Source organism: Trachinotus anak, unplaced genomic scaffold (assembly GCF_046630095.1).
Source record: "Trachinotus anak isolate AG129_WGS33_773 ecotype Australia unplaced genomic scaffold, CSIRO_AGI_Tana_v1 ptg000032l, whole genome shotgun sequence".
In the NCBI taxonomy this organism is placed as follows: Eukaryota; Metazoa; Chordata; class Actinopteri; order Carangiformes; family Carangidae; genus Trachinotus; species Trachinotus anak.
Window position 1 is genome coordinate 11,041,535 of NW_027273883.1, and position 23,607 is coordinate 11,065,141.

General features: G+C 39.0%; 3 protein-coding genes across 4 annotated transcripts; 1 reads left to right on the plus strand and 2 right to left on the minus strand.

The window, feature by feature from the left end:
- Positions 1–1,391: 1,391 nt before the first annotated feature.
- Positions 1,392–4,002, minus strand: mrpl51 (mitochondrial ribosomal protein L51). Its single transcript, XM_071468276.1, has 4 exons — positions 3,825–4,002; positions 3,540–3,635; positions 2,137–2,244; positions 1,392–1,924 (listed from the first exon to the last, which is right to left on the minus strand). Exons 2-4 carry the CDS (start codon positions 3,628–3,630, stop codon positions 1,728–1,730), a joined length of 396 nt encoding a protein of 131 aa, XP_071324377.1. The 5' UTR covers positions 3,631–3,635; positions 3,825–4,002; the 3' UTR covers positions 1,392–1,727.
- Positions 4,003–7,812: 3,810 nt separating this feature from the next.
- On the plus strand, positions 7,813–10,911 carry LOC139612713 (lymphocyte activation gene 3 protein-like). The gene is made up of 8 exons (XM_071468574.1): positions 7,813–7,964; positions 8,077–8,197; positions 8,337–8,557; positions 8,869–9,126; positions 9,231–9,548; positions 9,647–9,904; positions 10,039–10,160; positions 10,520–10,911. The coding sequence occupies exons 1-8, from the start codon at positions 7,889–7,891 to the stop codon at positions 10,613–10,615; spliced, it is 1,470 nt and encodes a 489-aa protein (XP_071324675.1). The 5' UTR covers positions 7,813–7,888; the 3' UTR covers positions 10,616–10,911.
- plekhg6 (pleckstrin homology domain containing, family G (with RhoGef domain) member 6) lies at positions 10,893–23,371 on the minus strand. 2 transcript variants are annotated; one of them, XM_071468572.1, is made up of 15 exons: positions 23,038–23,371; positions 21,217–21,436; positions 20,207–20,341; positions 19,786–19,923; positions 19,154–19,249; positions 18,993–19,043; positions 18,554–18,703; positions 17,858–17,968; positions 16,303–16,452; positions 16,076–16,210; positions 15,403–15,522; positions 15,167–15,299; positions 14,965–15,080; positions 13,028–14,568; positions 10,893–11,467 (listed from the first exon to the last, which is right to left on the minus strand). In XM_071468572.1, the coding sequence occupies exons 1-15, from the start codon at positions 23,055–23,057 to the stop codon at positions 11,287–11,289; spliced, it is 3,297 nt and encodes a 1,098-aa protein (XP_071324673.1). In that variant the 5' UTR covers positions 23,058–23,371; the 3' UTR covers positions 10,893–11,286. The 2 variants fall into 2 exon arrangements, with proteins under 2 accessions (XP_071324673.1, XP_071324674.1); XM_071468573.1 differs by lacking the exon at positions 23,038–23,371 and having other exon boundaries at positions 21,257–21,389.
- Positions 23,372–23,607: the final 236 nt, after the last annotated feature.

A 23,607-nucleotide genomic window follows, 5' to 3' on the forward strand; every position in this document is an offset into this window, starting at 1 on the left:
ACTTTGCAGTACTGCAGCTCTCTGTGTCGGATGGGGCGGCAGGACGACACTGCGGTACAGTGGATGCCTACAGAGTGTTGACTCGACTGTTTCCTCCCTGGCCTGGGATTCTCCCAGCTCCCTCCTCCTCCTCCTCCTCCTCCTCCTCCTCCTCCTCCTGCTCCCGTGTCACATTTCCCATTGCAATGCTCTTGTTTAATTCCTGCCGGTGTCCTACCTCTGAGCCCTACAGCCTCCACTCCGTTTCCATTTTGATTCTCAACTCTCTGCACATTTAGGAAACGTGAGAGGAGTCAAGTCAATCGCTGAAAACAGGTAGAAGTCTCAGGACAACATGGCCAGTGGGGGAGAGAAGTACATCACAGATACATGGGCTGATGTATGTGGACGCCACAGTTTATATCTTTTTGTCGTGTTTTCGGCTACAGGCCCACTAGTTCAATTTAAGGAGAAGTTAGCTCCAGTGGACAGTGTTTTAGACCAGTGCCCCACAGACCTTCTGGCTTCAGGCCGTTTCAATCAAAGCAATGTCTTCTGACAACCCAAACTGTCACAAAATGTGTCTTCATAGATTTCTTATCCGTAGGCCTGCGGGTTTTAGAAGCCTAGATAACTGTAACTACCAATATTTCAGAATAAAAAGGCAAAAAATTGAAGAAAGAACATTGTACATATTTCTATTATTTTTTCACATTTTTATTGTAAATATGATATTGTCTTTCTCTATATTTTTTCTTACTATGTTTATTGTTATGCACCAAAACAAATCCCTTGTATGCAAAAACCTACTTGGAAATAAACCCATAATAAACCTTTAAGTAAAAATTTTTTGTACAAGTGCATGTTTTGTAATTTCCTATATATTTCAGACAACATATATACAGCATCTAAGATATATTTTTTCAACATTGTGCCCAAAGTTTGTGTTTGCAATCTTTCCTGTTTCAATATAACAATACCCCTGTGCACAAAGGAGGTCTAAGCAAATAGATGTCAAAGGCTGTTGAGGAAGAACTTGACCTCAACCCCATCCAAGACCTGCGGGATGAACGCCAGCTGTGAGCCTGACCTCATCACCCAACATCAGTGAGCTGCCTCACTGATGCTCTTATGGCTGAATGAACAAATCTCTGCAGCCAGCCTCTAGTCTTGTTGAAAATCTTCCCAGCCGACCGGAGGCTGTTATAGTGGCATATTAGTGTCCATACTCTTTGAACATGTTCATTAATCCCTTATGTTATGTGTGGGCATCCATACCCTTTTATCCATATGGTATATGGCCTTGTACAGGAAAATATTAATAAACACCTCAATTAAATGGCCTCATTGACCTTAGACCAAACTCAAACATCAATCCATCTATTGATTTTTATATAAAAAATTCACAAAAATCACAATTTCATAATTTTTTAATGTATTCTAAGGGAGTTAACATTGGCTGGAAGGAAAACACAAGGCTTATTTTCCAGTCCATTTTTTAAATGTATTTTCAAGATTGTACATCATGTATTTTATGTTTGTCATGAAAATTGTTAATAGGATCAAAGACAATAAATGCAGGAACAGGAAGTATGCTACTCTGAAACACACAACTCAGTTCTCTTTACATGCACATAACTTAGAAAAATGGCAATATACAGCACAGGAACAGAATGAAATCACTCCACTTGACTCCAACAGTCCTTAATAGCTGGTCTGATGTATGTGCCAGAGCAGTTTGTTTGATATTAGCGATGTTTGCCGGTGCGGTTGAAGCGTCTGTAGAGGAAACTGATCCTCTTCTCTAAGTTGTGTCTGTCCAGAGTCATCATTCTGTCTCCCACCATCCTCTTCTTTCGAATTAGACGCTGCAGTTCGTTACCTTTGAAACCCTTCAACCAGCAGGGTGCCTTAATGAGGTCTTTCGGATGAGCCTTAAATTCTCCTGCAGACAGAGAATGGATTAAATTAAGTCTAGTAATTCAAATCATGGCCTAACACAGGACTTTTGGTGCATCCTACTCTAAATCAGTAACATAATCATGTGAAAAACATTTGAATTCATAGTCGTAGAGTACATCAGTTAACCTGAAACTGTCTTCATTCAACAAGACACTAACAGTCTCTAACAAGCCTTAACTGGCTCAGGGCACTTACCTAATATGCCTATGTTATCATAAACTCCAAACATGCTCCTCTTCTCAGTCCACCTGTCTACCTTCTTCAGCTCAGGGATGGCATGCATCCTGACCCGGCAGCATGTACCTGAAAACAACACATCGGCAGTCAGTATGGAGTATCTTTTGCACATATACTCCTTTTTAAAAAAACATTTTTTAAAAAAATATATTCTTTAAGCCACATATCAAGCAAAAATGACAAATGTCTACTAGTTCCTGCTTTTTAAATGTAAGGATTTGCTGCTTTTCTTTGTTCTGTATCATTGTAAATTTAAAATATTTGGGTTTTAGACTGTTGATAAGACAGAGAAAAACAAGACAAAAACAAAAGCATCAACTTGGGGTTCTGGTATTTGTGACGGGCATTTTAAATGAATAATCAATTTGGAAAAACTAAATGAAATGAAATATTACTCAATAATGAAAACAATAATATTTGCAGGGCTAACTAACTACATTAAACCACATAAAGCACATTTCAGCACACTATCCTTAAGTGATGTATCTAACTTTCTAATTCACTTTTCTACTTGTTATTTACTCTTTAACCTGTTTATACCTGCACATACATTTGTAATTTAACTTCTTGTGCTGGTGTGACACACTGGGGTGCTTCATCAATTAGGTCTTGTTGTCTGAATTTATCTAATCCGACAGCGGCAAGGCATAGTCATCTAAAAATGAACAAAAGCAGTGGCAGAATGTAATTCACTGAACCCACTGACTGAACTACAATGTACTCAAGTACTGTGCTTTTGAGGTACTTATTCTTTGTTTTAGTATTTCTTTTTGCTTCTTTATACTTTTACTTTCCTGAATTTCAGAGGGAAATACTGTATTCTTTACTCCACTACATTTATTTGACAATTTTAGCTAAAGAATAAATTAAGTGGTTTCCTACCATTTTGCCATGTCACAAGTTATTAAGATAAATAATTAAATAAATACATACATAATTAAACAATAATAAAACATTTAAAAAATTGGGGCCAATGTCAGGTGTGTTCGAGTTAGTAGCAGTCCCACTAAGGAGTGATTTTCCTTCTAAAGTAAAAACCTAAAAATCAAAGAAATAAATGAATAAATAAATAAATACAATTGTGACTTGACTTTATTTTTTTGTTTTTCCCCACCCCATTAACCACCCCACCACCCCTTAAATTTATGTTGTGAGCCTTTGGAGGGTGAGAACCAGTAAACTAAACTTCTCCACTGCAAGTAAAATGCTTAAAAACCAGCTCCACTTCGACCAGCCTCAACAGAAAAATGCTGATTACACATTGTTCTATCAATATTGTAAGGATCTAATAATGTCAATGTCATATAAAACAAACTGGTTGAGAGAGGGCCGAGGTGTTGGAAACCAGTAACAGTGCTCACCAGTGGAGATGCTCCTGGCTGCGTGCAGCAGGGTCCCAGCAGACTGACAGAGGGACGCTCCAGCTCTCAGCAAACCTCCCAGTACGGACATGTTTTCTACGGTAAGATATGAACCGATGAAAGGTAAACAGTCAAACTAGTCAACTAAACACACTATTCGACGCGTACTGACGATGTTTTAACATGTTTAGCTGGTCGGTATACTCTTGAACTTCTCATTGACCCTTAGCTTTAGCTTTAGCTTTAGCTAGCACACGATATCAGAGCCAGTATTATTGACATTACCTGTTTTCACGTCAATCGGGGACCTGACACCAGTTGGGTCCCTTTCTTATTATAACAATGGAGCATAAACTGGAGCCTCCTACGAAGCTGTAACACTTTAAAATAAATGTTATTACGACTTCAACATGCTGCCAACGGCCGCCTCCATCTTAATATGTATCCCACAATGCACTGCGCCGGTACCGTATAGTCGCTAGAGCAGCGCAAAACAATGGTTTGACGGGTTTTGCAGCTTTTTATTGCATTTTCCGCCCAGTAGAGGGAGATAGCGGTGTCTGAGCAGCATAATCATATACACTTAGTTGGTAGCGTATTAGGTACAACTAGATAAAACTAAAGCAGTCTAAAGCAATAGTCCTGCAATAATCCCTACCTTCATGAAGGTTTTAATGTTCAGTTTCTTTTTATTGTTTCAGAGAGGTGTTGATTGAATCGATAAATTATATTATATTATATTATATTATATTATATTATATTATATTATATTATCATCAGCGAGGGTAGGTGAAATAACAGAAACACCTCTCTGTGCAATGCAATACACTTCAACACCACCATCTACTTCTACTCCACTACATCTGCTGTACAGTGGCGGCTACAGTGGCTAATTACTTTTCAGATTAACATTTTACCTTAAAAATATCACAAACTCATAAAATACAACCTAAAACCCCGAACTGTAACAGTGTATTTAAAGGATGATGATGGGATGATGAAAAATACATTCAACAATGAGAAAAATGGGTACACTGTGATTACATCTATGCTGTATATTTGAGATGTTTCCGTCAAACCTAGTTATACTGAGAGTTTTATTATTATAATCAGAGATCTGCTGCTCTGTCTCTCTCTCTCTCTCTCTCTCTCTCTCTCTCTCTCTCACACACACACACACGTACACTCACACACGTACACTCACACAGACTGATACTTTCATTCTTACTGTTGTAAAAAGCTGGATGGAATATTTTGTCATTTTCAAAGAAACAAGTGCAGCAAATGTGATCTTTGTCTTATTTCATTCTAGCAAAAAGACGTCAGCGAGAGTGTGGAAATTTAAAGCAGACAACATATTAAACATTAGATTCCATTCCACCTTAACAGAGCACACTGCAATCAACTTTGCAGAGACAGTGTTTGACTGTAAGTGTAGAGTGTATGCTTGCGCCATTCATTTCAATTTTTGACTTTTATTTTACAAATGCAAAACCCTGTGCATGGGTTAAAAAAACCAAGAGAGTACAAATCAGGTCAAGTAAAAATCACTGAATATACAGAAGAGAAAATTAAAAAAAAATTTCAGCATCCGGGCCTAAACTTCTGCTGAAGTGATACAAAAAAATAAGATGCAGTATCTCACAAGCCTGATGCATATTCCGGAAAGCAATATTTATTATGCACTTAGTTATTGCATCTCAGATTCACACAGTCATGTTCTCGTGTCTGAACCTCTACGCTGAACAAAATGCTGACATAACATATTTTAAAATTTTCTCAGCAGAGCAGCATTTTTTTTTTTTTTATCTGTGTTCTGCTTCCTCTGCCAGTAAAACTCAGTGGAACATTATATCATCACCTACACATACAGTCATACAATCATATCAGTTATTGAAAATCCACCACAGCTGTGTTTATAATAATTCAGAAAAAGTTTTATTGCTTATTGAAGGTTAGCACAGATGTCACATTCGAAAACTGACTGAATTATAGACAGTTCAGTTAAACCTTGGCAAAGGAACAAACTACTCACTTGATGAAATTCTACAGAAGAACTGTGATTTGACTATTTTCCAAGATCATCCTTATTAACATAATCATCTGCATTCTTCAAGCTCAAAGCTCAATTGTTTCCATCTGAGGGGCATTTTCCTTTGCAGTCCCTTCAGCTCATATTCAGATACAGTGGTAGTGACTAAACATCAGCTGAAGGAAAGCCCACTTCACAGTAAGTGACGCACACATCCCCCCAACACTGAGAGTAACGCACACAGTTTGAACCGATGTTTGTTTTTCTTTTTTGTGAGACAACACCAAGCTGAAGCCACAGCCTGAAACAAATATGACATCAATTTGAATTTGAAGGCTGGCAGTGTTTTGATGTGAGGAGGATGTGTGGATGGAAGGGTGGAGGACATGAAATAATTTTACTTACACTATCACTCACCCACCAGTCACATGGCTTCTACTAAGGAAAATGTCTTCACAAACGGGAGAAAAACAGCTCTGAGGTTTCACCCACACACTCTCAGGTGTATCTATCCAGCCGTGTGACTTTCTATTTGTCTGTGTAGACCTTTTCAGGATAGATAGCAAGACAGATAGACAGATTGCAGCTAGATAGATAGCTAGAAAGATAGACAGATGAACAGCTAGATAGATAGACAGACAGACTAGAAATGGAGCCAGCAATGATAGTACCTGGTAATAATCTATTGCATATGGGCTATTGTATGTTGTCTCATATTGATATTGTATTTAGCCTACAGGTCTTGCATAGATACGTATTCAGGCCGCACAGTAAATCCATTTACACACAGATATGTAAAATACTGGGACATATGTATAGATATATATAAGGACTTTTGTGTGTTTATCAATGTACAGTGATGTTTTGCTTTATTACAAAATCCTCTGCTCAAGGCGTGTCCCCAGGAGTTACAGTTGTTGACAAATACATTAATAAACACTTATATTTCCTTGCAACCACTTTCATAGTGTGTAATAAACCATTTGATGAATGCTAGAAGTGAGAACTTAAAGCAATGTGTTGCTAAAATTAAGGGTAAAAAATAAATCTTGAAACCTCTTGAAGCCACATAGACAGAGTCAGCACCGGGTGTGAGACAAGTACACGTATGTTGTTTTCTATCTTAAGTATCTAATCAGTCTGAAGTAGCGTAAACAGACGTTGCTCTTTCAGCTTCAACCTTGTTAAAGTATTTATAGTGGACCACAATCCCTTTGCTTGACATTTGACAAAATATGCTAAAATATAAGGTGTTAAACAAATGTTTGACTGGCAACGTAGGCCTGTTTCTACTTAAGTGGCTGTAAGAATTGACGACAAGGAAAATAGAAAAGCGAGAATGGAGGGGATGATTCACTTTCATGAATATCCATTAGAACAAGCCACCATGCTACTAAATGGCCTTGTTCTCATACTGGTGATGCTGATGATGTTGACAATGATGCTGAGAGCTGTGCGTTAACTAGTGGTTGTAAACACAAATGACTGGCAGTGACGGTGGAATGACAGAGTGGTTTTTAGCGTTGCAGTTTTACCATTTCAGTTTCAAATCAGCCGCTAAGTGCTTCCGTGAATGACACAGAAGACATTTGTAAACAAGTAACATTCGCTGCAGTGTGAGGAGAATCATTATAATGTAGGTCACTGTTAATGGGGCACAAAAACATTTCTAAAAAGCAGCTTTATTTTACAGTGCATCAAACTTCCAAAAAAGTCATACAGATGCTACCACTCATGGTCCTATACAATGCATCTCGACTTGTGTTGAGTTTACAAATGATCCCATGATGACATTTTATGTGACTACAACTATGTTTTGCTTTATTAATAAATCCCCTGCATAAGGCGTGTCCACAGGAGTTATAGTTGTTGACAAAATACATTAATAATATTAATAATACACTTATATTTCCTCGCAACTACTCTCCTAGTGTGTTATAAACCATTTGATGAATGCTAGAAAGGAGAACTTAAAGCAACATGTTGCTTACGTGTAGTTTACAAATTAAATAATGTTACATATTGTTACACACTGTTTATTTGACATGTAGAAGAAAAACAGGGTGAAGTAGAGAGAATCCGTGGGAGGAAGTGGGTCCCCCTGTTTGCACCTCTGTCTTACAGTTTCCAGGCTGACAAAGTCAGACCGCATCAAAGCCTGGCTTGTAGCTGAAGTCACATGATCAGCAGAGGAACTACCAGACACTCCGCCCCCATCAGCACCCACGGGCTCATATATATCAGCTTGGGCTGATGAGGTGTCAAGCAAAGACAAAGTCAAACACATTCAAGCGCGTGACAGAGATTACAGAAAAATATGTGGATTCATTTGAACAGCAAAATGATTTTGATGGAGTGTTTCATCTTTGTGATGATTACCTTTCTCATGACAGGTAATTTCATGATTTTTTTAAAACACCATTTTGCAATTAATAGCACATTAAATGGATAGATGTTTTTCTTTTGTAAACTTTCTGAAATAAATTATATATGTTACTTCCTCAGGAGCTCGATGTGAGGTACCAGAGGTGTTTGCTGAAGCAGGCTCTCAGGCTGTACTGCCTTGTGAAAGTAGCCGCACATCCTCTGCTGAGCCTGTCATCATCTGGAGTAAAGCCAACAAAGGGTAAGATACAAGTTTTCTCCTTTTACTCCTCACTTGTCTGTGTTGTTTTCCCAGTCTACCGTCAAATCCCTCAATTCAAAACAAAACCTTGCATCTATGTGCTGATGACACTGGACTGTTCTGACACCTCCTCCCACAGCACTGTCTGGAGAAGGCAAAGGAGCGGTCTGCTGTACAGGGGTTCTAGCTGGTCAGGGAAAGGGACCCAACGTGTGCACTGCCCCCACACACAGTTTGAAGGCGGCGACTACAGCCTGCAAATCAACAATGTGAGGGAGGACGATGGAGGGGTTTACACCTGCAGCTTGGACTTTGAAGGCCAGGTTGTCACAAAAGTGGTGACGCTTAGAATCATTAAAGGTATTAAACTTGTGCACATGTTGTCTTGAATGTCTATACATACACAGCAACAACCCAGTGAATTGCCAAATCATTGCAGATTCAGCTATTAGATATATTGAAAAAGTACTGATTGAGCACGCCATGACTCATAGCAATTCCACCAGATAGTGAGGATGTTTAACTTTTTTAGCTTGTATTAATCAGTATATGCTGAGAGAATGAATTGATGATATTTATAGCAAAATATAAAATGTATTCTTTACATTATCATTCCCATAAAGTAATTGCTCTCATGTCATTAATCTCCTGCATGTCTGCGTCCTTCACAGTGTCCTTCTCTCCAGAGGCTCTCGTATCAGGGATGGATTTTTCAGTCACTTGTAATGTGACTCCTTGGGCTCATGGAGCATCCATGCAATGGATGCTGAACAACAGCCCATTTGTGCCTCAGACTGGAATCCCCGTAGACAGATACGCCTCTAAAAGCATGAGGAAAAAGGCAACGGAGCAGCTGACAGGAATATGGACCTGTGTAGTGGCCTACAAGGGCAAAGAGTGGCGAGCGTCAGCAACTCTGTCTGTGAGAGGTGAGATGCTTACAGGACTCAAATATTGTAAGAAATTGAACAGTTGAATAATATATTTTCGTGGAAGACATTCTCAACGCATCTTTTCTTTATTTCCCTTCAAGGAATCATCCAACCACCCAATGACAACACCAAGGTGTATGCTGCTGTGGGATCTGCAGTCACACTCCCCTGTGTCTTCTCCCCTGGTATAACCCCCTCTTTACCAGTCTGGGAGAAACTACAATCTGGGTCTCTTTTAAAATCCGTTCCAGGCCACCTCTCTCCCTCTTTCTCTCCATCGTCACAGTCCCCTGAACTCCCTTGGGATAAGTCTGCCAGTTTGAAAGAGGTTGGATTTGAGGATGAGGGCAGGTACAGATGCTCGGCAACTGTAGAAGGACAAAAGCTGAGTCGAAATATCCAGCTCGTTGTTGCCCAAAGTAAGATTACGTGGATTCAGTTTAAGCTTGAGTAAAAATCCAATCTGTTTTTATTTTTGCCAGTTGCAATAAATTTTATTGTCTTGTTTTTCTCTCAGTTGACAGGAGCGTCTCGTCAAAGAAAAAAGACTCCGTAACACTGACCTGCCAACTGTCCGACGCGAGCGAGGTCACCGACTATGAGTGGGTCTATGTGACCTATGACATCAATGGCACCCAGTCAGTTAGGCCCATCCAGAAGGGGAAGACTCTGAGTATCAGCCAGGTGTCAGAAGAGAATTGGGGCGAATGGGTATGTCTGTTCTCCAGCAAAGATGGCATGTTGGGAAACGTAACATACCACGTTCAACTGATGAGTAAGTTCTCTCCTCTTGATTTGTTATGTTGTATAATAATAAGATAAATATCCTACGAATATACTAGATTGATGTCCACACAAAATGTCACATTGTGCCTTTACCTGACTTTTTTCTGGTTTTTTTCTTTACAGGTGGTCTGAGTGGACAAAAATCATCAGGTTTCTCTCAGAACACCGGCGTAGTAGTCGGGCTCAGCTGTCTCCTGATTGTTCTGCTGCTGATTCTGGCTCAGATGTACAAGAACCACCAAAGGGTAAATATCTGCGCTTAAATAAATTATTTTAAATAAAAATAATTAAATTTTTCTGTAAATTGTACATTTTTTGTGGGATTTTCAGTTCCCGAATTTCTTACCTTTTTTCATGCAAGATGCAAAATCTTGAAATAAGATTATTATTATTGTCTCTATTTTGAGATAAGTCACTTGACTTCAGAAAATGGTTTCCATGAGTGGAAATAAATCACTTTATCTGATTAAGTAAAAAAATACATACAAGACTGAATTGAATTGATATGTTCTGTATGTGTGTGAGGATTTGTATATTAGATCTTGAATTCCACTTTGTGCTGCTTATATTAATAATTTTGCATCTGTTTTTTTCCACTCCACAGAAGAAAAGGATTTTTCAGTACCCTGCGCTGGAGACAATTGTTCATACCATCTCCAATGAGCGGGAGGAGAGAGAAAGAAACCACGTGAAAAAGTAAAGTTATAATAAAGCAAAAGCATTGCAGGAAAAAAAAAAAAAGAAATCTATTTCTTTCATGCCTGCAATATGTTGGGAGACTTTAATTTGCACAGTTTTTCTAAATAATTTCAGAGCAGATGTTGTAGCAGCACTCTTGTCATTGTTTTAATAAAAATAGAATTGAAATGTTGTATATTACCCTTTTGTTTCAGCTGTAAATGCTTTTGATTGTTTTATGTGATGATTTTTTTTGCATGTACAGTACATATTGGGAACAAAATCTATTACAAATAAAGTGCGTTTAACAGAAATAAATCTGGTTTCATTTATTACATCATATACAACTTGAAGTTCTCCAATGAGCCAGGAAAATAGTTACAGATATAAATTAAATATACAGTCATTTATAAAAAAAAAATGTTTCTTTATATTACACAAAACACTGACCACGTGTATATGTATTATTCTAAAAAAATATTACATCATTTTGCCTTAGTTACAGAATCTTACAGTGATCAGAAATTCAGAGTGACGACCTTTGTCCTGTCCTTGTCACTTTGTCCCTCTGAAATTCACATTCATACACTTTTGAATTTAATTTAATTTAATTTAATTTAACCGTCTGTGATCTCAGATGGCTGACTGGCATTCTAGTTTTGGATCACTTAAGTGCGTAGTGCAGCTTCAGAACTACACCTGACTATACTCCCCGTCCTCTTGCTCTGAAAGTTCATGAACATCCGATAAGACCAAAGATCTGCTGATGCCCTCCGGAAGCCCTTTATCCCCAGGGTTTAAATGGTTCATGACTTCATCATCATCAAAGCACCAGCCTGGCCAGTCCACATTTACACCTTCTGTAGAGACAGCACTGAAGAAAGAGAGAGAGGTTAAGACTGATTATTCTCTTAAATTTACTGTGCCCATAGACTCTCCATGGCTAAATGCTGTAACTGTCCAAGACTATGCCACTCTGCCTCAAGATAGGTAATACATTTCAATTTCATTATTATAACTGTATGGAGGAAATGCTTTTCAAAAAAGTATAATACTGAGTTTAATACCAGCAAAGCATTCTGGCATGCACAGTACAGTAATTAATATATCGTGCATGGTATTCAAAAAATACAAAATCATGGAATATCAGGAGAACCTCAAATTAACAAAGGCTACTCAAATAATACCCTAATGAATTATATAAATTGTGGAGTAATTATAAGAAAGTAAATTAGCTATTTAACAAAACGCAGAAGAAACTGAAGAAAAGCAACAGTTAAAGTACTTCACATCACATTTTAAAACGCAAATATTTTGTGAGGTAGACAATGCATTCAGTGTATGAATTAAAGTGTGTTAAAGTGACATATAAAGTGTTGTGGTTAGAACCATGAAAGACTCACACAATTTAAAGTTTCCATTCTCATAGAACAGTGTGTCCCTTACCAGCCTACTGAGCACTGAACACTCATTCCAGTAGTAGAGATCAGACAGCTTAAAAGTAAATTATCAAATTCAGGGGAATACAGATAAATTCAACCACAACAAAGCTAAGTATTAAGGGAATGTGCGTCTGTCTATTATTAAAAGAAAAAGAGGCAAAATATAATGCTAAATATATAATGCTACAATAAAAACTTTTTTTGGGTGTTAAATAACATCCAAATTTTCTAGTATAATATAAATGTAGTGTTATGTAGGTTAGATGATGATGATGATTATTATTATTCGCAACAGAGGTCAATATCAAATATTATTTGCCACTATTGTCCACTTGTTCAAGTATCTAAATGTATGAGGGAACCAGGCTTACATAACAACACTAAAAATTGTCTCTCAGTCCTGCATGCTTCTAAAAGTGGAGATGTTGGAAAATGTGATGTTATAAATTTATCCACATGCAAAATTGTGGCTTTCAGGGCTTTTCTTGTTCTACTTAAACCTTGATAATCCAGGTCTGTTTCTGTTCTCAGGGACAAAGATTGAGACTGCTGAAGTCACACTTCTACTGGGAAATAAAATGTGCCATTCCTCAGTCACATGCCAATGTCATGAATGACATGTGGAGGTATTATTTATTTGATATTAGTGATGTTGCGATATATCAATATTGATGATAAAAATGATATTTTGAAAATATTGATAAATATTGATAATATACATACAATAATATTGTGATGGCAGATGTTAGGCCTTGTGCGTCTTTTGTTTGTCAGATCATCTGCTTGCCTTTTCACTATGAATTAAGTGTGATTGTTCTTTTTATATATTTGTACACTTATGGTCTCTTTTTACTTATCAGTGCATGGTCAACCAAATCCTTTTTCCACCTGGTGATCTGTCTCTATATCCAAAAAATTCATACATTTTCTGAGCAACATGTCAATTACTCACACAGTTAATAATGCATGAAAGTACTTTTTGTCATACTAACCTGCTCCTGTTATCGTCTTCATCTCCATCTACTAGCTGCTCTTTCCATCCTTTACTCACTGTGAGGGCTCTGTGTCTCATCAGTTTCACCTCCTCCTCGCAGTCTGTGTCTCTGTCTCCATCACTGAGCAATTGTGAAGGTGTGGTGGAAAACGAGGAGGAAGGAGAAGGATATCTTGACCTCAAATTGGGCATTTTCACATTTTGCTCTCTCTTTAATCCATCTCGATACATTACTTTCTTTTTCTCTTTGGCTCTTTCCAGAAAGCCCTCCAGAGGTGAGGGGTGTCCATTAGGATAATGTCCTGAGATGGGAAAAGGTGTATCTCGTTCTTGGGGCAAAGTGTACAGGCTACTATGTTGCAGACAAAGTCCATGGTCTTCAATTACAATGTTAGGAATGGAAGCACTCCTTTGGGTTTTCATTGGGGGCCTTTTTCTGTGAAAGTTCACATCAGGCAACTCAGGCTCAAACAATTTTTGGGGATCTGGAGAGATGTTATCATTCATGGACCAAAACATGCCTTGGTTTGGCTTCAGGGAGCCCAGCTTGAGCACCCGGTGTGAATCTAAGTTTTGGCCAGACGGAAGAGAGTTTCTCTTGATATTTAGGCTGCAGTCTGAGTCAGAGTTGGAGGAAGACTTGTTTGAAGCAGCCCATGTCTCTCCTGAGTCCTGGAAGAACTGCTTGTACGTCTGAATAGAGGGGTTCTGATGGCCACTAAGTGGCCTCCTCCTCCGTAACTTGGGTGACTTCAAATCTTTTGAGAACCTCCAGGTCTCTTGAGACGTCTCAATGTCTCCAGACGGGCTGTAGCTGGAGTTTCTCCTGATGTTGTAGTTCACAGACTGGGAATCTCTCCTTGTTGATGTTCCTCCTTCTCCCAGTAGTCTTCGAAACTCAGGCCCCTCCCTGGACATTGTCGGTTGGTAAGGAAGTTGTAAAGTGCTATCTTCATTGGTTGGGTAGTCAACATCTGGTAATCCACCTACTAAACGACAGTGCGGTCCAGTTGTATTGTATCTTGGATCTACAGCAGTACCAGGAATAAAAAGATCCAGATTAGGTTCAGATTGTGCCCTTTGGTTAAAGGATGCCTTTCGCTCCTTTGTCATCTGAGACTCAACTACTTTCTCTTCTTCCTCTGTGTGGTTCCCGTCTTGATATCCTCTCATTCCCATTTCTATCCATTCATGTCTTTTGACTGCTTGTTGCCGGCCAGCAAAGCTCTTATGCACTGATTTACGATTGCTGTTGACCGCCTGGTACTTCCAAAAAGGTAATCCTGTATCATTAATGCCCACATAATATTCAGGTTGATAATGTCCCTCTTCTTCTTTCGATGCCAACATCCCATTCATTGACTGGGGTTTAATATGTTCCTCAGTAAGCTGATCTACAAAATTTTCCCCTCCTGATTGTGGAAGAGGTTGTTCTGCTGTCTCCATGCTGTCCATCTTGGCTTCTTTAATAGGTTTGGCCTCCAGCTGGATTTCCAGTTGTCTGTTGCTCTCTGTCTTTCTCAGGTTCATCAGTGTTTCCTGACAATGTAACAGAGATGTCAACCTCATGGTGGTGCTGGAGGAAAAGTCAGCTCATATTCTCATTTTCTGGGAACCATGAATGTCTGAACCAAATTTTGTACCAATCTATTTAATAGAAGTCAAAACATTTAACTGAATAATTCTGACCCTTTGGTGCTATTAAAGGACAGGTCAGGGGATTACCAAAGACAAGAAGACAGCAGGATTTATCCTAATGAACACCATGAAGGTCTGTACAAAATTCCCTGGCAATCCAAACAACTGTTGCCAACATTTCATTCTTGAACAAAGTGGTGGACCAACTGGCCTGTAAAGCCTTAATGCTAGTGCGGCTAAAAGCTAAATGAGACTACAATCCTTTCAAAAGTTTTGGTCAGAAATATCAGTTTTTACCTTCGCCTGGTGGATGGTGGAGACCCATGTGGAGCATCTCTCTGAGGTGCTGGCTGCAAATATGTAGACATTCATAGCACTCTGAAGTTCACCTACCTCCACAAGAACAAATGAACCTGAGAGAAGAGGATTAGTAATGACATTTATATCTATACAGAATTCAGCTCACTTGGCTCAGTGTGTATAAGAAAATCTTACTCACAGCCATCTTTCAGTGCTATGCAAGAAGTTCTGTCCAGGGCCAGAGGAGGTCGAACCACTTTTAACCGTTCTCCTTTCTTCTGGACTTTGGTCATTAGAAGCACATCTGAGAAAAGTAGAGCCACCACCTCCAGCTGCATCACACCGTGTGTGAGGAAACAAGGAAAAGTAATGAAAAGGATGCTCTGAAGAGATAGATTTAAACGTACAGTAACTGAGTGCATGGGCTCTGCTCACCTTGCTATCTTTTCTGTCCCGAATCTTCAAGTTCTCCTCCAGCAGCAGCTTACGTACGACTTCAGGACCCACTCCTCTGACAGGGCATGTTAGGTCAAACTGGCAGATCTCTCGGACGTGCTGTCAAGGAAATCTGTCATTAGTAATCATAACACATATTCAAGCGGGTAACAGTTTATTTTGGTCGAAATCTTTATTGTTCAGTCTTGTCATTATTGCCTGACATTTGAACTCTCACATTTAAGATTTCATAGAATACAATGAATTGTTCATAGACACTGATAAAAGGTGAAAATGTGCTTTTTAGCAGCAAAAAGCTTTTAATACACTATGTGCCTCATTGTAGGACTTTTCCGCAGCAGATATTTTCACTTGTCATAATAGCAAAAGCACAGGTGTTGCTATTAACATGGCTCTGTTCTATTCAAGAGTCCAAGACAGTGTGACCCTGAGCCAACATGCACAACACCAGGACCCCTCTCTTACTGTGTCCTGACAGATTCTTCTGGCTTATAGGTTCAATGCTTGCTCTGCCTCTGTTGAAGGTTTCTATATGACAGATACAAGTTTCATTGATGTAGTGGAGAATATTTGTTTCTGTGATTTGGGGTTCAGAATACACACACACACACACAAACACACACACACACACACACACACGCACACATTTTACCTTGTCAATTTCTTCATTTATTCCCTCCACCTCATATCCCTCCACCCTCTGAGCAGAGATGGAAAGGGCGAGCTCCTCATCCTTCAGCTTCAGGTAGTCATTTATACTTTCCAAAAAACTGTTTACACTTGACAACTGGAGAGAAGATTTTAGTTTAGTGTTTGTCAGTGGGAGTTTTTCTGTAGAGGACAAACAGATTTGATGATTTAATAGTGTGAGATCCTCACCATGCCTCTGAGTATGTTCTGTACATGAGGGTCCAGGGTGGTTTTGAGCACAGCCTTAAGCAGCAGGGGGTACTTTGTGATCCTCTGATGGGGTTTGGCCTGCATGTCCCCAAGACGCATCCGATCACACTGAGGGTGAGTCTCTACCCACTGGACAGCACAAAAACACAAGAACATGGCGTCAACTTCACTCCTGGCACCGGATGTCAATACAACGTCAGAAAGACGTTAAATCAATCGGACTGACCTCAAATTTTGGTTGGAAATGAAAATCGGGTTGATGTCAAAACCCAACATTACCCAAGATTACCTTGACATGAGACATTTGGAAGACATTAGATTTTTGTTACTTAACAACACAACTTAAAACTAACAAAATGTTAATGTCAGCAGTCGTCAGTATTGTATGTCAAATTAATATTGGCGTTAGATGTTGTCCTGATATTGACTTTTGGTCACCCGACATCACAACCTACATTCAACCAAATACCAACATCTTATGATGTTCGTGGCCAGCTTCGTGCCTGCTGGGTTGGTGCTTTTCAGAAGAAAAGTGTTTTTATTACAGTGTCTCGAAATTGTTTATAGCAAAATAGTTAATATTATTTAAATAAAATTGAAAAAACGAGTAGTGCCAAACAGCATCCTATGGTAGCCTAAATAGTATCTATTCATGCAGATTGTTTCTGGTTTTACTTCTAAAAGCTTAAAAATACATTTGGTTTTTACTTCTTGAGACACTGGAAAATTAGATTAATTGATTCTTCATTTTTCCATTCATCTACCGTGTATCTATGTTTGAGGGGTAGCAGAAGACCCAGACTCTGATATCTTAAAGCCCTGACAAATAAAACCTCATACACCAAAAAAAAAACAAACAAAAAAACACAACACAAGGGTTACGAGAGATGTTTTTGTTCTGTGTGACTTGGACGACCCTTTAACACCCACTGCCATTTCCTGGTAAAATGTGTCTTTAACTGTTCAACAAAAACAAAATCACCTCCCACTCAGGTTGACAAGTGTGAGGGTATGACATAAGTGAAAAAGCAAATGCTGAATACACACACATATGTTCTGGAACCTGGTTCTATACACAAGATAGTGTTGTTAATATTGTAGGGTGCTATGTTTATTTTAGTCAGTAAAATGTCATTCCTGTGTTCAGTTTCCATGCTTAGCGTGTGAAGTGTTGTAGCCAGGACAGCGCTGCTTGTCTTGCTCTCACTTTTCCCATAAATGTCCTGCACTCAGTTTAGTGAACAAGAAATCCGTCAAAGCGCTGCTGAGGCTGATTCATTTGGAGAAGATTTTAATGTAAAAAGTGGTTGGCCATCAGGAAGTGGCACTGAGAGGTCGCCCACAAGGTTATGAAAACATCACAAACCACATAGAGCCACCATTAATGACTTAACAGTTAGTCATAACATTGAATTCCATTCAGGTGATAATTGGGTTTGTGTGGGCGCGTATTTCAGTTCACATTCATTTGAGGAACTTTCGTCCTGTGCATTTTGTGTTGCATGTTGTGCATATGGATGCTGCTTCAGTATACCTGAACGTAAGTGAGGAAATGTGGGTTGCTCTCCATCTGCCTGCGTGTGAACTCAAGATTGTTTTCCTCCTCCCAGCAGTAATGTTGATAGGAGGAGAAACGCTCATGGAACTGAGGACAAAAAGAAAAGGATGATTAATGACAGTGTGAAAAGAAAACGCCTTCACTTGAAATTTTGTGCATTTTACACATGAGGATCAGTTTAATTGTCATAAGGAGTATTCACTCCATGCAAACTATCAAATAATGGCTAACTTTATGGAAGCAAAACTAAATCACTGGAGTACCCCCTTAAGTCAAAGGCATCAGCAAAATGTAAGTAAATGTAATGTAATTTAAAGTGTATACTGTATATATATTAATATATGATCAAAGTAAAGTACTGATTATCTAGCAGAATGGGCCCTGACAATGTTATATTACTATTATTATTATTATTATGTTGCTGGATTATTATTACAGATGCATGAACATTTAAGCTGCATTTTAAGGTTGTAGCTGGTGATTTACTGTTTGAGCTTCACTGTGCAGAGTGATGCATGAGTGGCCTACAGTGCAAGTGCTTAGGGCTTTGTTTTTTTTTAAGAATAGTTAGGGTAAGAGGGCGTGGATACTTTTTTTTTTTTCCTTTGCCAACAGGCAGAAGCACACTCATGAATGTATTTGTAATGTATCTTGCAGACAGTGAGCTCTTACCTGCAGGCAACCAGCCTCTAACCTCATGGGGTCAAAGGGCTTTCCAGTCCTCCGGACTTCCTGTAACATGGGATAAATCACCTCCTGCCAGAACAGCTGGTGTGCACTGAGGATGAAGGGGAGGTTGGAGAAAAGCAGCTCTGGGGTCACCTGGCGCAGGAGAGAGTCAAAACAAAAATAAAAATCATAGTGTTAAGTTAAAACTCCCCTGCGTTCTGATATTTTCCATCTTCTCGGTGGAAATGTGTTGTGCTACAGTTTCCATTTGTACTTGTCTGTTGTATACTGTATCAGCTTGAGCGGATGTTGTCGTTTTGTCAGTCGGTGTGTGTCAGTGGTATGCAGAACAGTGGAAAATAGGCCTGTAGAGATTAAATTTTTTGTGCAGCAGGTTTGTGTGTTTCCAGTGTAGATGAGGCTGCATGCTGTGCAGACTGACCTCCAGGAGAAATCCATGCTGGTGTAGGTTGATGAGAGCTGCAATAACCAACTGTGAGAAGTAAACAGCTTTGTTAAACATCCTGTGGAAAATCCCTTGTCAGCTCTGACATACTTAAAAAGAAATCTGGCTGTAACAGCAGGTAGAGAGTGACATCTTACATCTTTGATGATAATTAGCTTGTTGATGTAGGTGAGTTCAGTGTGAACAAACTCCCACAGCGCCTCCTGCTGGTGTCTCTGCATCTTAGACATGGTCTGAAAATGACAAGAAGACCAGGGGAAGAGGAGGGAAAGGAGACAACTATTAGAGATGCTTCAAGAATAAGTAAAAACTACATGCAGAGTGAAAATCAAACATTAAGAGTAGGAGATGCATTTAAAGGATGTGACGCTAGTCTGTATTTTCCTCACCTTCAACAAATTCCATGACAAAAAAAAAGTTAGTTCATTGCTTAATATTATCAGATTTCCTGAGTTTGTCTGTTGCTTTGATTTCCAATCCCTTAAGTTATAAATCTTTACAGACGGGTCACAATAATATATCTTTATTCTGGGTAGAGGGTATTTAGAGTAGCAGTGCCCATGTTCATTTTAATGAATTAAAATGTGCAGTGGTGGGGCTCAGTCCTGTCTTTTTAAAATGGAGGTTACAATGGAGGTCTGGGGCCAAAGGAATAATCTGTATCAGGCTTCAGCTATGAAGGCAATACTTGTTGGTAAAATAAATTTGCTGTTAAATGTTGGTTTTGGTCTATTAAGGGAATTTGTTCGCATAAAGAAAGAGCCCATACTGAATGAGATTGCACAATATCCGTCCAGTTCTTCTCAAGGGTTGTTCCCTGACTTTCCTCCATCCATCTCCACTTCAGACTGACTGGCACAGCGAAGGCCTGCAGATTGTGCTTTAACACATCCAGCTGTCCTCGCTCCTGAGGGGTTGGAAGGAGAAAGAGGGAAAGATAAAGAAGTCGGGGAGAAAAAAAAGGAGGAGAATCTGATGTAATAATGAATCAGTAAATGCTTAGAAGTGATCTTCAGTAGTTGTTATGAATTCTTGTGGTCGGTCGTTAGTGGAGACTACGCCAGCGGAGCAGAACGAATATTGCTGTGGTTGTTTCAGTTGTTTGAGTGGGTGGACACGGTTAGAGCATGTCAGTATCTGTTTCTACACATGTCAGCATGCAGTGCGATGAGCAGGACACAGCTTGATACCTCAGATGCTGGGTTCTTGTCAGACACTCCCTGGTTGAACAGGACCTGTCTCAGTGCAGCTCTGGGTTTGGCTCCTGCAGATGTTCCTTTACTCAGTGTTGCAAAATCAGTCACAACTTTCTGCTTGGTCCGCCTCTGGAAAGTCAAACATTTGTACATTTCAAGTCAAGCATTTCATAAGAGGATCACACACATTTTAAAGATTATATTAACAAATCCAAATGAGATGTCAAGATAAGAAACTGAATCAAGATTGCGCTTATTTACCCATGGTTTTGTTTTACACTTGTCAAAACTTTATCCAGTGAATATGAAGTAACACAAGTGGCATTTCCTCTGACTTTAATAGTTTAAACACTTTCACACTGTGAGATGTATTTATTTTTGATATGTATTTTCAGCAAAATGTACTTAAAGTAACAAAAGTGACTTTTTATATTAAATTTTCTATTTCATATAATCACTGATGCATCAATGTGTAAGCAGCATTTTTTTTTTACTGTAGCTTGTCAAGGCAAAGCAGATGTTGAGCTGTTTAAAGTGTGAAAACTTCAATCGTACTGTCAAAGATTCTGTCTATAACTAAGTCCTAAAAATCTTGTTTTGTAGTGGTATGAGAATATGTCTGTTTTTTTTTTTAAATTATTTTAAACTGTTTCACATTTACTCTCAAAATAAACTAAAATCATGAAAAGGTTTCAGTGCTTCAGTGCTTAAAACAAGCGAATTTGTGTTGAAAACAGGTTGACATAGTCCTACTACAATGGGAGATTGTTTTTCATTTTTCATAAGAAAATAAAACTTTAAAGACTCAGTGGCCTGATGGGAGGGAGATTTTTTTTCACTATATTCATTATATTTTACAGGCTCACCAGACGCAGAAAACAATCTGCAAAACATGCAAACAGTCTAGTGGCGTAGAACTATAAGGTAGCATAACAGAGAAATAAAGTACCTCACACTGTACTTGATAAAATGCGCTTAGTTAAAATAGCTTCTGTCCCACTTGCCTGATAGCCTAGTGTATTGAACTTGCTTTTGTCTGCTGACCCCTTGTGGTGATGGTTTATCTCTGCAGCTGCTGTCCTCCCATCAACAACATCCGTCTCTCTGCTCTCACTGTCCCTCCGCCTCTCCCCGTCCACACTGTCTGGCCGCGGCACCGATTCTTCCTCCATCGGTGATTCATTTCCACCACCACTGGTTCCATACAGGGCTTTTGAGGGAAGGCTGAGGATAAACACACAGAGTTACTCATTGCCAAAATAAGGTGTGTGAGGGCAGAGAGGTGAATAGTTTGTTACAAGAAAGGGCTTTAGAAGGGAGGCATAGAGAGTGGAAGACAGAGTGGAGGGATTTTGTGTGCTTTGTCATAATGAGGGTTTACTCATACTTCCTTTTCAGGGCTAAAGCTTTATAAAATCACAGGTAAACGAACAAATATGGATGACTGCGGTTTAAACAGTTTTGCCTTCTGATCCATTTAAGATAAAGCTAAGTCTGCATGTCACGTGTTGCATGCGTCTACTGTTCCTGAACAGTTCAACCACAAACGTTTTCCTTGTTTTATTCAAATTAATGTCAGTTACTGTTCTAATATTATACATGACACCAACACAAACAATCATAAAGTAAAATTGCCATGAAACTCAGTGAAAACCGTCAGACAAAATTCATATTACTGAATCAGTTTGAACTTGAGTTTAAGATCAGCTCAGTTCTGGCCCAGTTTGAGTATTGTGAGTAATCAGTTCCTCTTATTGAAAAGAAGTGTGTCAAAATGAGGATTTACAAAACATCATCTTTTGGTTTCCATAGATGTACGCTGTGTACCACCAGGTCAAGCAGGATGGCAACAAACACACAGAATTTACACAACAGAAACAACACTACCCTTTTTAAAAAACAAGCGAGAGAAAATAAGTGAGTCTTGACATGATTGTTTTTGGGTTTTTTTTTGTTGTTGTTGTTTTTGTTTTTATTTCAAATACTTGGATACACTGACACTAACAAGTAAACTAAGAAGCCAAAGTTATAACTGTTGCATCTTACAGTTGATGATGCTGATTTAACAGGACACTGATAGTTTCACAAGGCTGCAGCTCCAGTTACACAGCCGTGCAGCCCACAGTGCCACTCCAGGATTTGTCTGACACTAGTTCCCACAAACCTGACATCACAACTTACATATTTAGGTTACAACAGAGAATGTGTCTCTATTCTCAGGAAGCTAATTCTTCACTGAAATACTTCATGACTAATATACTCAGTTTACCGATGCAGCCATTAGGGAACTGCCGTTCAGCAGGACTACAGATACACTGTGCAAGTGCAGGATGGATTACTGCTCTGGTATTTGTGATCATATTTATCATTTATTCCATTTTAGCAGTTATTCTAAAATCAAACACGCTCACATGAGCAAACATACTGTAGTCAGGAACGCTGCACTAATCTGCTCATGCTGTCATACATCAAAGGTTTGACGCAAGTGCTTTCATCACGCTGTCATACCTGTTTACAATCACTGTCTGTGTCCCACAGCAACACACTGAAGATGTCTGAAATACAACTATATTTGATTTGGCTCATTTAAAGATAAAGTTAAGATAAAAGGACAATAAAAACAGACACTCTGATAGTTTTATAGCCTCAGTAAAAGCAGCAAATGAAGTGCCACAGAACATATATCCATATATTCACACAGAAGCTTTAACATGAAGGTGACTTACTGCCATTTACGCAAAATAAAAAACTCCTTAAGTACTGTGCTCCTGTATCTTCTTTAACTGCCAGATATATATTATAACAGATAAAATGATAGGCTTTACCTGGGCTTGGTAGAATCCATTTTGTTTCACACAGTCATCTTTGGTTTCTATTAGCTTTCTCCTCCTCTTTCTCTTTACCTAGATGGGTCCCTCCCTCTCTTCCTTTCACCTGCACCCCTGTCCCCTGCAACTGGCCCAACAAGAACGACTGGATTCTGCAGCCAGCAAATCAGTGATCAAGGCTGGTTAATGTGTCGCAGTTAAAAGCACTTAGTTGGAGCGGGGGCGGCGACTGATTTCTTTGAGGGTGAACTGTTGTTCTTTCATGTCAATCAGGCTGATTGATCACCCAGAACAAACAGGAGGAAATCATTCTGTGAGGGGGAGAGAGGTCTTGTGTGTTTTCATACACCTAAGCAGCAGTTGCTCTTATGTAACAAAGGTTTTGACATGTAATCAACCATGAGAATCTGGTGTTTCATTGCACAGTAAAATGGAGAACAGAGTAGAGCACGCAGGTAGGAAGAAGTGAGTTATGGGGAAGAGGACAAGCCAAAAGAATGTAGCTACAGGAAAGAAAAAAGATGAAAAGATCATGTGAGGTCAAAAAAAAGAGACAAAGACTTGAGA